The following is a 15,114-nucleotide window of genomic DNA, read 5'->3' on the forward strand; positions in this document are numbered from 1 at the left end:
GGTGGTAGGGGAGGCTGGAATCCTAACAAGGAACTTAAACCATGTTTTAAATCTCGATTGTGTTTATTTGAATGGGACTTGATTTGTATTCCCAAAAGAGGGATTTAGATCCCACGAAATGACAGGTCCCTACAAAATAAATAATGCAAATACAAAAAACTACAAAGAGTCATAACAGATAACACACGCTAGGTTTTTCCAGGTCTCTCACCTACTATAGGCAGGTTTAAACATTCCCAAAGTGGATTTTTAAAATACGTTCACTGATTCATTACTTCCTGTAACAGCTGCATCCCAAATAGCCAACAAATCTCTTCCCCTCTTTATCTGGAGAACATCTGGATAGCACTAAAACCCATGTTATAAAACCCATGATACGAGGCAAGTTCATACACCTTAAAATGATGTCATCCTTTTAAATGATAAACCCTGACAGGCAGATAGTTACATTTTTTTTTTCAAGTTAGCAGGTAAAAGTCAGTATGAAATAATACTTACAGGATTACAACGACACTAAAACTATCGAGCGCATCCTTTCAAATGATTTTTGTAAATTGAATAGCAGTCTCCAGGCTGCAGGAGCTCAGCAACAACCTCTGAAAAATATTCAATTTATGTGTGAAACAGTTAATATCATTTGCTTTTCATTCCTTCAGTGCCATTTCAACCAAGTTCCTCTAACAAATTTAGAAGGTTTTTTTATTTTCCTATCCTAAAGTTACAGTCTCAATCTTGCATAAAAATACTGTTAAATGTAAAAGATTACCTAAAGCCTCTCTGTGCCCTCAGCCATTGGCAGCTTCACTGGATCATATCCTGTAAAGTCCATGTTAACGGCATTCTCTCTTATCTTCACCTCGCCTCCCTTCTTAGACACAACACTCTTTTAAACAGGTTAGCTACTGTGTCTGTATCCTGGGGATTGGAGGTACCCATGTGTGCTGAATCTTGAGGACACAAATCACATCGCACACATAAGCCCGGACTTCACTGACACAGTTGTGGAGGCATGTGCAGTCAAACACACTCAAGCCTTTAATCCCCTGAAAATATACCACCGCAGTTCCTCAAAGGCACCGGTAAATTAGATTAACTAAAGTCTGCAAATATATATCAAGAGTGTCTGTGTCCTTGAAATCACCAAATTTATTGATATCCCTTTCTGTCAACTTCTTTTTTTGTGTTTTAATTTGTTTTTAATTATTCTTTTTTTCACTCATTTCAGTGCCCTTTTTTAGTGAGGCTATGGTCATTGTGTTTTTAATTTAAATCTACTTGACTTTTAAATGTTTCAGTTTCAGAAGTCTTTTGCTGCTTTAATACTCCATTGATTCTTTCCCCCTCTGCTCTCAGTTAAAGTAGAAAGCTCACTGTAAAAAAATATTCCGTAGAAAAACAGAAAATGTCCTGGTAATTTTCTGCCAGTACATTTTCTGTTTTTTTACGGAGGTTTGACGGACCTTTCTGTAAATGATAAAACGGAAAATTCTGTAGATTTACAGTATATTCTCTGTACTATTTACGGACATTTCCTTCAGCTATAAAACAGAAAATTCCGTTTATTCACAGTATATTTTCTGTATCATTAACTGATATTTTCCGTTAATAGAAAAATTGAAATTTCTGTTTATATTACTATTTCCAAGCACTTCTTTTCACTGTAACTCATTAAATATAGTTCTTTATATCCTTAAACGTACATTTCTATGCAATTACAACCTAGTACACCATGTACTCAAAAATTCATAAATTAAAACTTAAATTAATTTGTGCTTCGTACACAACAACATTGGTACAATTAATGTTAAATATTCTTTTATTCTCCTTAACTCAAACACTATACTTAAATATAATGACAGCATCCATCTTGTCATAAAACTACTCACAAGCTTTCAAATTTGAGCATTTTTATTTCCTTGAAATCAGGTTGCCCTCATGTAAATGTGTTTATTTACATTCATTCAAGTGGCTACCAAGTGTTTTCTTCAAACAGGACACCTGACAAACAAAAAATGTCATATTTAACGACATGTTCACATTTAATAATATCCAGAGTACCTTTTAGTTAGAATCACTGCCTTGTGGTAGTTTTGCCTCAGCCAAATGGTTAAGGTGTGGTTTACATCCATCTCTGTCCACTTATGATACAGTATACACATGTAGTCAGTTATAGCCAAACACCTTTGATTACTGAATTGCATTCACTTCATTAATGAAGTGAATGCAATTCACATTTGCGTGAACATTTGTCTGAGATTAACTCTTTGGGCTCTTTACCTTACAATATAACATACTTGAGTCAAAATTTGTTGACTGTTTAAGTGGTGCCACATGAATACAACTGAACAGATCTAAAGAAGATGTTCCTGAACTTTGGGTTTATTCGAACAGGACTGATGGATAACCACAGGACTTTTCCCCATATGATAACTACAACACATAATAAATTAAGACAGATTACTGTCCCAAACTTAAAGATAAAAGTGTATTTACTGGACTTGTTTTGTCAGTGAGGAGCAAAGTATAATTAGAAGTGCTTGTTCTGATGAAAAGTTAAACTGTAAACAGCAGCATAGTGAATAAGGATCTGTGTCCACGACTCCTCAGCAGTGACAACACTTAAACATCATAGTTCAAAATCCTTAATGCACACCTTTTTCTCCACGGTGTTCAAATTCTCTAAGCTGGTTAAGTAGAGGAAAAAGTCTGACATATTTCATGACCATTAAATGTTAGACAAGGCTCTGAAAACGAGGTTACAGTTACAAACAAAAACCTCTGCTTGTGCGCACAGACCCTAAATCACAACAAATAAGACAATAGTAAGACAAATTACTACAAAGTCTTGTTACCGCTCTTCATATAACAGTGTGACAAAGTCCTGAATGCAGCCTGCATGTTAGTACATCAAGGTCCATCTGAGCTTTAAGTAAAATACACACAGCTTTTCCTTGGATTTTAAGAGTTGCTCAGTTCATACAGGAACTGCAGCAGTCGGAGTTAACGTGTCGCTGTGTTGCTCCTCCGTGTCAGCCATTGAGACTAGTCGCAATTTATTCTGAGGAAAAAAAGAGAAACAACAAGACATTTTTAAAAAGTTTGTATTTTTATAATTTTTTTTTACCTAGAGCATAAACAACATAAACAAAAAAAGGATTAGGGCTGTGCGATATGACGATATATATCAGATTACGATATAAAAATGTCTATCGTTTCATATTATACACTATTCTTTGTTTTGTGGTGTTGCAAAATAAACTGTTTACGGCAATATTTTTTTCATGGTTTTGATGGTCACTGTAGTTGCTATATTATTTCTTAAAGTTCTCTCCTTCTCTTATACTTAAAATAACCACACTATGGACGGACAAGTGACTGTTTTTAACGCGTACTTTCGTTACCAACAATGAGGATAAAACCATCGTGTGGCTCCGCCGTCCGCTTGTTTATTTTCCACATAAACCTTTCACAATAAAGCTCAAGTTTCTGTTGAGACTTTTCAAACTAAACTGAAATGATATACATTATTCTCAAACACAAAATTTCAGAATATGCATCAGACAAATGACCTCAAATAAAAACATCAAGTAACTATAAATGGCGCTTACAGTCACCACACAGATGAAGGCACAGAGAATACCAGCATGGCCAGCAAGGATGAGGCAGAACCAGAAGGACCAGTCAAAAGAAATCGAGGACCTTATTGTTAAATGAGGGGCTACCTCTGTAGCATGGACATGGTTTGGTTATGAAAAGTCTGACACGCCCCAGAAAACTGTACTATGCAAATTATGCCACAAACTGGTCCCCACCACCACTCGAACACGACAAACCTCTTTAACCACCTACACAAGAATCACATGAAAGAGTTTCGAGAGAGTTTACGAATGAAAAGCAAAAAAGAGTCGTCAGGTGCTCAAAATAATCCTTAGACTCAAACGTTAGAACAGGCTTTTCCTTGCAGCACGCCGTCTAATAAATACTCAGAAAGAAAATGGCGGCCATTTAAACTCATGTCTAAAAATGTATAGTTTCATGCATCGGTCAAAACACTCGACTCCTGGTACACGACGCCCAACTGAAAACATTTCACATAAGTCGAGTTGCCCGAGAATCACAGAATTTACAGAAAATGCACTATTTTGTGATATATATCGTTATCAGGAGAGATACGTCTTATATTGGGATATGAGACTTTGGTCATATCACGCAGCCCTACAAAGGATTATAATTCACGTAGAGTTGCATACACATAACACCATTCTGTTGCAACAAAAGCAGTTTATAATTAAAGTAACATACATACCTTGAAAAACTAAATCAACCACAACATTAAACTCACCTTGTGTTTGTAGAGAAGGTGATCAGGGTTTTTCTTCATTTCCTGAGACCAGCTGCTCTGGATCATCACCAGCTTGTATCTTCATCTTTTTTTTCACTCGGGGAAGTCTTTCCTTTTCTTGGCCATTGCTCTGCACTGGAAAACCAAAGTGTGTGATCAAAGGTGAAATAAGGGATATTTTTCCACTGCAGGACTTAAAGTGCTTCAAGTAGTGATAGCTGTTGATCCATTTCTCAAATAATCTGTAAGGATCTGGATTTTTAAGAAAGATACAAATATCTCTGCTTATATTTGGCTAAAAGCTTGATATAGACAAGGCATATAGAGCCCCTGCACACCAGCACTGCGCTTACATTATAGTTCAATCAAGAAATAGTTATTATTGATTTATTATTGAATTTTTTTAGTAATAATTTTTAGTATTTAATCACATTAGCACAGTGGGGTGACAAAAATATTCCACATACAAGAAATGCTGCTCAGCATTTCATAAATTACATTTTCAACAAATGTTGGAGTAAAAACACAGTTACAGGGAAAATGTGTCTGTCTGTAAATATTAACTAAACATTTCTATGTGCTACAAAATAGACATACTGTAATTGTAAATGTGCTGAGGTGAAACTATACTTTCAATAATTTTACCACTACAGTCTGTTAACCACCGAAATAATCTATGCTGGTCAGCTAGCTAAAAGTCTTTACTTTAGCAGCCCAAATCAGAGGCTAACATTAGCATTTGCTAGCGTCAGCCAGGAAGGTCTGAGGCTTAAACTAGGGTTAGTGTAACTTTGCCTGAAACCCTTTAAAGTGTACAGTAGAGCCAACTGTAAAACACAGGTATTGATACAGTACTTATTAGAGTCCTAGAATAATTTCTAGAACCATGAAGTTCTCACTTTCCCAGTTATCCACATCGCTGACTTTCGCTAATTAGCTAGTTAGCAGTCACAGCTGTGTAATACCCAGAGAGACACAGACAGCTAACTATAATATTTATGAAAACTGGTTCAGCCACTGAAGGGCAAAACTGGTGGTATCACAGTAAAAATTATTTTAACATTAACTAAAATAAAGCTTAAGTCATGTTAAACCTAAATAACAATTATTTTAAAAAATGAGTCAGCAAAATATTCCTGACTTGTCTGGAGACAGCCGAAACCAGTTAACAAATAAATTAACAATTCTTTCTAAATAAAAACACGGAGTCTTTTGAAAAAACATTATTTTAATAAAACGAAACATGAGTTTTAATACTTACCACAGAAATTTGAAGGCAGTTTCTCCAACTTCAGAATCCAAAATCCAGATGAAGCCTGAAAGAAGCCTAATGGCTGCTCTTGCGCTTACTTTTCCCTCCTTTTCAGGTTCTTTTTCCCACAATGCATTGCAGTAGTTGAGAAATACAGAAAAATACCTGTAAATGACTAATACGGAAAATTCCTTCACGTTTATACAGTAGATTGTACTGTATTTTTACGGATTTTTTTTACAGTGCTTTTACTGTTTAAAAAAATGTAAAAAATTAAAAAATCAGCATCCAGACACACGACAATGTGGCTCCCACCTAATTTGCCAAAGTGCATGAGAAAAAAAAGGTAGCCTAGTGCTTGTGTTTTGAGCACTGAGTGTTTTATTTAAGAATCAGGAGCTAATGCCAGCATTGATTAACATTTCCGTTGCTTTAAGGACATTCCTTAAGGATCACATCAGTGACTTCCAATATAAAAAGTAGGATTAACAACGCAACATAAAAAAAACACCCAGAACCACATTTATTTGAAGTAATCCCAAACCTAACTCTTATTGACTTTTAGTAATCCACCTGGGATGTAAACATGTGTATTGTGCACAGCTGGCTGGGATAATCCGAGCTCCACTTATCTGCCTGCTTAACAGAAGGCGACGTAATGTTCAGGTTGTGCTGCAAAATATGAACATGGATACCCAAGAGCGGACATGAAGTTAAAGAGGTACATTATTGGAATTGCTTCGGTGCTCCTAATGCATATGAGCATATTTATAGTTCATGGATAAAAATAGAATCATGTCTTACCAAATTGATTTGGTGCTCTTGAAACCACCCATTCACTCAAATGTTCTTGTATCACTTAGCTTGGTCAGCAAAAAGACAGTATGCCAGTGAGTCATATGGTCTCTCTCTCTCTGTCTCTCCCTTTCACACACACACACACACACACACACACACACACACACACACACACACACACACACACACACACACACACACACACACATCTAATGACATGTGCCTCCACCATCTGTCTCACAAACTCCTCCTATGCAAATAAAAAGCATTAAGCTCTAATATGGTTGGTGTGCTAATAACAGACATGCAAACTGCAGCCACTGAAATTGTTACATTTGCATTGAGGGCGCAAAAGCAGAATGGAAATACGGAGACACATGATTGGCAAGAAAGAGGAAGCAACACTCTTCTTCATTACTGTCTATCTCTCTTTCACCCTCTCTTGCTTAATGAAATATGTTACACTGGCTTCTGCCTAATCAAAGCCAATTAGCTTTCCTGTGTGCTCGCTGATAACTCCCTGAGCACATTTACCAGTTCCTTCAGGACAGTCTTCGCAATAGCTGCTACTTGGCTCATCAGTGTAGAATGGAGGCATTCTTAATATTTTACCTTTCTCTCACACGGGCCAAAACATGTCTGCAAAGGGAGCACCCTAATACTGCAGTCTTCTGTTTCACAGCGTCGCTGGGCTGATTAGTGCCGCAAAATGAAAATGCGGTACTCAATGAGTCTGTTTAAATGCTAAAATTAATATTATTGTTACTTGAACTTCTGATAATAACTTATTTTTAAGGTTGTGAACATATTGCAAAACAGACTCATATATAGCCCAAAGGGTTGACTCTGTTCATCTGGTCGTAGCGTTTTCAGTGGGAGAAACGTTTCGTCACTCATCCAAGTGACTTCTTCAGTCTCAGCTGACTGCAGGTTTCCTCAATTTTATAAACAGTGCATTTGCACAATGACTGAAACTAGCACCACTGAAGGAACGATGGGCTGGGAGGTCAGTTCCTGATCTCACATCAACTGATGATGATCAATTCTGTGACCATCATCATTAATGATCAGGGAACTGACCTCCCAGCCCATCGTTCCTTCAGTGGTGCTATGTTATGCTGAACCAAAGCTACTTATTTGCCATTTATTTATTTGGCAATGATTACTATGTAAGGGAAAGTAAATGACAAAAAAATATAAGCATTGTTGAGCTTTTGTAAAACAAAAGAAAAATCACATAATGAACTCCTCAAGTCAGTAAACCTTCCCTGTAGAGGTGCTATAGGTATATTATACTTGGCCAGATGTGATTTATGACTGTAATAAAAAAAAGGGGGGGGGGGGGGGGGGGTGGAACGATGATTCAGAATTTGATGACTAGTGCTTACTTCAACAACAGGCTGTACGGTCTGTGCATTTTTCATACAGTGAAATCTTCGCTTGTGAAAATGGGCCCACATCTTGATTTAACACATCTACTCTATAGGGTTATTGATGTTGGTAAAATATCTTAAATAAGGGTAAGAAACAAAATAGTAGTTGATAAGATAAGGTGAAACTGTTTTTGCACAGACTTTTGAAAAACAATTTTTTAACCTACTGTATTGTAGTTGAGAGGGAGCAGGGTAACCCCCAAAGCACATTTTATTCATTCTTTTCCTTCTGGTTACTTTTGCCTTCTTTCTCATCGCTGTTTCTTTCAGAAAACAGATCCAAAATGAAACTAACATCTTAATGTAATTTTATACTAGAATTAGTAATTACTACAAATGAGTAATTTCTAAAGAATTGGTGCTTAAGAAAGATTAAAGCACTAAAGCTTTAATGTTGCAATTTACATCTACAGTTATGTGTCCACTGTCTTTTCGGATACACAGTGCTTCCTCATTCATTACTTTATTGCACTTATCACTTATTTGTCAATCAAATTTTGACTTTAGACAAGAATTTAAAAGTGCATTGTTTAAATGATGATTTACCCAGAACTGTTTGGCCCTGTGTGAAAAAGTAATTGCCTTCTAAACTTGATAACTTGTGCCACTCTTGGGAGAAAGTGCAATAACTGGCACTGAGTCTTTCACGACAATGTGGAGGAATTTTTGCTCATTTTATTTCCCCCGAATTGTTTTAATTCAGTCACACGAGATTTTCTGGTAGAGAGTAAAATTCCTGGTTACATCAATCATGGCAAGCTTTCCTGTTGTTCTGGGTTCTTTTGTGATCTCCTGGATGAGTCATCAATATAGTTTTGGAGTAGTTTGTTAGAAAACTCCTGGGAAGGTTCACTACTGTTCCATGTTTTCTCCATTTGTGGACAATGTCTCTCACTGTGTTTGACTGGAGTTTCAAAGCCTTAGAAATGGCCCTGTAATCCTTTCCACACAGATAGATGTCAACAGTTTTTTTTCTTAGCTGTTCTTGAGTTTCTTGTGATCATGGAATAATATGCTGCTTTTTATTGGTCGCTTTTTTTTTTTAGTTTAGATACACTAGCTGCTCCATAACATTAAGTTAGCAATCATGACCAAGACATCTGCTATACCCTTAAAAATAAGGCAGGAATTTCTAGTTTACTTCATACCCGCCAGGTAAGTATGAACAGCTTTTTCCCGTAATACATGAAATCATGCATTAAAAACTGCATTTGTTTGACCATCTAAATCTAAGTGTGAAAAATATGCAAACAAAAAAGAGAAAGAAATCAGGAAGGGGCAAATACTTCTTCACACTATAAAATGTCATCACTTCACCACTGTATACTGAGCTTTGAGCCAAGCTAACATTACCATGCCATTACGCTATATTGTAGAGAAAGGCAAAATATAGGGTGATTGGGGGTGGAATTTTTTTTTCTTAGAATGATTGTTTTCTTTTTTCCCTTGGGAGATTTGAGAAAACAATTTTATAAAATGAGAAATGACAACTTAGACCTCAGGAAGTTACATATTAGTCTGAATGTTTGTAATTATCAGCATATTTGAATTCTGGCCTGAAAATCTGGCCTGAAAATTTGCGTCTGGTTTTCTTGTTATACAGCAGAATGGGCCAGATAGGGGACAAAAAAATCAAATCAGACACATACGGACAGACACAAACATAACACAGAGGCCAGAGCTGCCAGTGAGGCAGAGAAATATCATGTAATGGTTAATGTTGCAGGAAATTACTCTATAGATAGGAAGTTATTACTGAAACCAACACTGACCATTTGGCAAGGCTTTGTTTGTACCCAGCTAAACCAAAAGTCTTTTCAGTTTAAAAAGCCAAATGACAGAAGGGAAGCCTGTAGCACATCCACGTCTGGCCACTGACGCTGACACACAGTCTGCTCTCTGTTTACAGACTGCAGGAAAAATCACTTTGTTTTAACTGCTGGGGGTTTTCTACTTGCAATTATCCGAAAGAGGCCAGATATGCTGCTTTAGATCATGTGTCATTTATTTCTTGTTCGGCTCCATTGCCAGCACATGTTGTTTCACTATGTAATAGAGAGATACGTCTCTGAATTTGGGCAGATCACACAGAGATGCAAGATGTGGGTCGTATTGGACACCATTGATTGTTACGCTTTTTTTTCATGCAGAACAAATTTGCAAATAATGTGCGACAGCATATCTAACATGTCATTAATAACAACTTACCAGCCATTAAAGTGCTGTTTAAACACTGCAGAGCAGATGCTAACAAATCATCTGTAACAATTCAACTGACAAGTAAAGTAAGCCTGTTATTTAATATGTTCAATTATGAACAAAAGTATAAGAGTTTGTATTTCATTAATGAATATTAAAGGTTTCGTATGTTTCTTGCAACCAGTAGCTACACAGGATATTATAGATAATTTACTAACCCTGCATTTCACCAGTCTCTTAAACATATGCAACACCCATCGTTTTAAATCCCAGTATACCCTCGCGTCGCTGCGCCTGTGAGAGGAAAGCTGGCTCGTCTCCTGTTAGACCTAGGTATTGGTAAATGTCACAGCTAGTGGCTAATCCAGCAGGGTAAATGCCACCTAAGCCTTGTCACTAAGTCAACACCCCCCCAACCCACCCCCACCCCCCAACCGAACAGTTGATCGCGGCAACGAGCAAACCCATTTACTGCTGACTGACAGACTACAGCATGCAATCCACAGAGTCTCCCATCACAGCGGTCAGCATGCAGAACATTAGGTTTGCTGCTTGTCGCACAGCGCAGGCATGTATTAAACACCTCAGCTCTCACAGGCAGAGTGAGAAGCGAGGGTGTGAGCGACAGTAGATGGAGCGCTGAGAGAAGTGGTGGGAGAAAAAGAAGAAATGAAAGGGAAAATGGTTACATTTTTGTACATTTTACTTTGGGGTTTTTTTGTTTACTAGACACCTTTTGTTTTGCATAAACTGCTTTCTGAAAACAGATTTGAAATGGTGGTTTGCTCCTGGCACTGACAACAGACCCCTCTTTCATTATTTTTCATCATCCCCTCCAGAAATTGCCTCCTGCTGCTCGAGTGACAAATTATGCGCCAGATTTCCAGTATCCTAGATAAAGTATAAGGATTTTTATTGATTCTATTAATGAAAACCAAGCAACGTGTGACAAGCTTCCTGTGAAGCCACAGTAACTGAAGTCTACAGCGATGATGTAAATCCATGTGCCTTGAAGCCCTTAGAGAATACGTAGGTGTCTTTTTTTTTTTTTTTTTTTTTACCTTTTTTTTCTCGCTTTTTGTTTTGTTCTTTTTCTTTTTCAAACCTGAAACAACACCTGCACTGTGTTGAGTGTGAAACCATTTTGAAAGGTGTCTGCAGTCAAGCAACATGTTTCCACCTGGAGCTTGCAGAGGTTTGGCCTTACTTTGACATGCACTCGCTCCCACTTTGTGCCTCGCTCAGGGGTGAATGCCAGTATCCATGGTGAAATGCTCACAAAGCAGCGGATGTACATAGACATTTTGCAGAGCAACCCTTTTTTTGTTACCAGGTTATTCCAACAATTTTGTGTCATATTTCTGTCTTCAGAAAATGTGCATTAAATTCTCAAATTTAATACTTACAGCACTTTCCCTTTGTGTTTTCCATTTTTATGGCAACTTTCATTCACAACTTACTGTAAATCATGCAGTATCATAGCTTGGCTTTTAGTGTACCCTCTCCTCTTATACACATATCAAATGATTTATACAAAAAAACACTCTTTGGCAAACAGGCGGAGCCTGGACTGGAGATATCTCACTGATCAAAATAAATGTCATCCATTGAGGAAGGATAAATTTACTAAATCCCTGCAGACTACATGTGGTCCACGGCACGCTCCTTGAGGTCACCAATCTGCATAAAACATACGTAACTCTTTCAAAGTCTGACAGTGATGCAACTCAATCTGCCTGATAAACACAGAAGGGCAGAAAGAGGAGATGAGAAGAATGATTGACAGAGGTGGAGAAGCAATCAATTTGGGAGTGATGGAGTGAGAAATGACGGTGACAGCAGCTGCACTGGGTCCGACACTTTAATTTGATCTATTTATATGATCATCTGAGATCAGTATGAAGTGCAGTTATGAGATACAGTGAGAATATTAACCAGAGAGAAAGAACGGCCTGATTTGAAGGAGTGATTGACATGTTGTGGGGGAAAGAAAATATCTTAGTTTGCTGCATATAATATATGAAACACATCTGCTGCCAGGCTCGGGAGACACAAGCCACCTTACATTGATCTGTACTTGTTAGATGTGCCCTCAGTGGGCTTGTAATTTGAAGTGTTCTAATTCAGCCTCAGTTTGAAATTACTTACCACTGGGAGGTGTAAAAGATCGTGTGTAATTATGGGAATGATTGAGGGAGAGGCAAATCAATCATCATCGCCTACAATGCACTACAGTTTTAAGTCTTATAAAAGGGGTACAGGTATCTGTCATTTATATAAAAGTATACTGACACTATGCTGCTCACAAACACACACACAAACACACACACACACAAGCGTAGGCACATGTGGCAAAACCACCTCATCCAAACACAGAAACACTGACAAATTCTGAGGAGTGAAGATTGATAATGTCTGTGAAGGTTCTCAGTCATCCAGGTCATCGTAGTCTAAGGAGCTTGGAAAGAAAAGCGTCTGGACTTCTTTGAGTTGCTTGAAGACATTTCACCTCTCATCCGAGAAGCTTCTTCAGTTCTAAGGTCAAATGGCGGAGAGTCCCAGATTTAAACCAAGTGGGAGTTTCCCCCCAAAGAGGGACAAAGGATGATCCTCTACCTAATCACATGAGCCAAAGTGTGAAAGCGGGTGTGGGTCCCAATCAGCCAGAGTTTCGGGTGAGCTCATTGTGAAACCTGGCTCCACCCTATCATGTGATTTCCTGAGGTCAAATGGCCCAGGATGTGAGTGATTAACAAATTATCACAGACAGAAGCAGAGCAAATCAGGATGAAAGTGTCAGCCACCCTCTCCAGTTCCAAAGTCCCTCCATCTAATCTCACATTACAAGAAAAGAAGGCCGTCGCTTCCCTGAGCAAAGACCACAACATCACTATATTACCAGCTGATAAGGGAAGGTGCACTGTCCTAAACACAACGGATTACCACACAAAGATCACTACTCTCCTCAGTGACAACAATACCTACGAAGACCCCACAATGTAATGTAGCAGCTGGAAACAGGACACAGGAAATTGCAAGTGTACAGTGATGATGCACTCAAATGTCCTTTTTTTCCCTCCAAAATTTATAGATTTACATGGGGGGTGGGGGAAGTCTATGCATAACAGGTGCTCTGTTCTCATCACAATTTGGATAAAGTGCATTAAAATGCTTTAGGACTGGGATGACCGTGAGGAACAGCCCTGATGTGACTTTTTTTTTTTATGAATAAATCCCCTGTGTGGCCAGGGTTAGATGTGCCTCTCTGTCTGTGTGCATCCTCTTTGATCTGTAATTCACTGCTGCTCTGTACACTTTTTTGCTTAAAATAAATAGAACCTAAAAAACCAGCCTTACTGTAAAAAAAAGAGCATTAACGCACCTCCATATACTTCCAATAAACTGCTAAGTCCTAAAGACTGAAATGGTATCAGACAGAAAGTTTGTCACCTCCAGGTAAAATGTTAAGCACAGAATGCTTTTACCTTAAGTTGTTAAAAGCACAGATTGTATCTGTTGTAGTTTTAAGGACTTGAAAAACAAAAACAATCCGTTTTAGTTTCTCTGAAATCAGAGCTCATCAGTCCCATCACATCCCAATGAAGTCAATACTACAAATTAAACTTAAGTTGGACATTGCATACAGTCTGCGGACGTATGCAATGCTTCAGTGCAGATAATAGCGCGTTAAAATTAAATAAAGAGACATTATGGTGGCACATTTCATTAAAAGATGAGCTATGTGTGTGCGCGCTCACCTCTCTGCCTCGCACGCTCAGGTATGAGGAGTGTGGACGCGTTGCCGCAGGCGATGTTTGTTGCCTCCAAGCTCCCGTTACCCGCTCCGTTCTTCAGCGCGTCGACCTGCGCTAAAACGCACTCTGGGTTGATGGATGTCTCATTTCTCACGTAGTCAGCCATGATTCTGATTTAATTTTCGCAGCGTAAGTTGATGCCGTATAATATTAGGAAAAAATTCAAAGGAATTCGAACCTTTAAAGTGTCAGATAACACTACTCTGCATCCACTGTCCATCACACTGACTGAATGAGGTATAAGTTGTCTTTTTCCCAATTTGCAAAAGAAAATAAAAACGTAAAAACAAAAAAACTAGATTAATGTCCTTTCTTTTATTTATTTTTTACTCCTTCTCGGTTACTGTAGATGTGTCTCAGTGAGCGTCGCGCGTTAATCGAGGGCTGGTGCGCACCAGGAGAGGTGAGCGCGGTGCGCTCCTGCGCTTTTGCCAAATGAACTGCCAGAGTCGCGGACTGCTGTCATAAAGGGCGTGTGGTTTGTGTGCGTCTGTGTGTGAGCAGTGGGAATAAGAAACGCCTGGTTCGTTTTTTACGTGTGTAACTCATACACGAACATATTTATAATAGCTTCACAGCTTCTCAAGAGGCAGCATTGTTTGTCTCGATTAAAAGAAAAAAAAAGTCGGGGTGAGCCATAAAATGAAAACCATTCATCATTTTTTGCAGCACCACGAGCCTGAAGCAATGAGTACTGAAACATTGTGTTGGGGAAAAGCACTCAGTTCTCTTTCAATATCTAAATAGTGACAGTCCTAAAACGCTTAAGACCTCTTGAACTTTGCAAAATAGTCAAGGATTTAATATGGAAGCAGCAGGGGAGATTCAAATGAATGAGACCTTGGTGATTACAGAGAAGAGAAGAAAGAAACACATTGTGTTCAGGTTTTTGATTATTATTACTTTACTGCCGTCACTTCCACTTATATTTGGCTATTTGTTCCATAGTGTGAAGGTGCTTGCTGGTAATTCAATTAAGAGCGAGGACGTTTTCACCTTATTTAAGTGTTGACGGACTGTAGGCGGTTTTGTGGTTTTTACATGCACGCCACCGCCCCCATGTGGCAGGTCTGAGCGGATTTTCGGTCATCTTGTTGCAAATCTCTCTTGACTAACAAAGGTTTGAGCTGCAGAATATATCAGTGCAGTTTCTAAACGCTTGTGTGATAGACTTCCTCCGTATAATATCTGGTGCATGATTATCAAAATCCTCATCATTACATCTTTAACCTCTTCACTTGAACTGACTAATCTTACGTTATTAAGAAATGCTTA

General features: G+C 38.3%; 1 protein-coding gene and 1 long non-coding RNA gene across 2 annotated transcripts in view; both read right to left on the reverse strand.

Annotated features, from left to right (window-relative positions):
• Positions 1-14,279, reverse strand: part of cckbrb (cholecystokinin B receptor b) — a 37,046-nt gene extending 22,767 nt beyond the window's left edge. Inside the window, exon 1 of the mRNA XM_004551364.3 lies at positions 13,783-14,279. Within this exon, the coding sequence (XP_004551421.1) occupies positions 13,783-13,945 (163 nt within the window). The 5' untranslated portion in view covers positions 13,946-14,279. The remainder of the gene's footprint in view (positions 1-13,782) is intronic.
• On the reverse strand, positions 1,891-5,822 carry LOC143412979 (uncharacterized). The gene is made up of 3 exons (XR_013093518.1): positions 5,604-5,822; positions 4,343-4,477; positions 1,891-3,058 (listed from the first exon to the last, which is right to left on the reverse strand). It is a non-coding gene; the product is annotated as an uncharacterized LOC143412979 (long non-coding RNA).
• Positions 14,280-15,114: the final 835 nt, after the last annotated feature.

The sequence above is a fragment of the Maylandia zebra genome, linkage group LG16 (genome assembly GCF_041146795.1).
Source record: "Maylandia zebra isolate NMK-2024a linkage group LG16, Mzebra_GT3a, whole genome shotgun sequence".
Taxonomy (NCBI): Eukaryota; Metazoa; Chordata; class Actinopteri; order Cichliformes; family Cichlidae; genus Maylandia; species Maylandia zebra.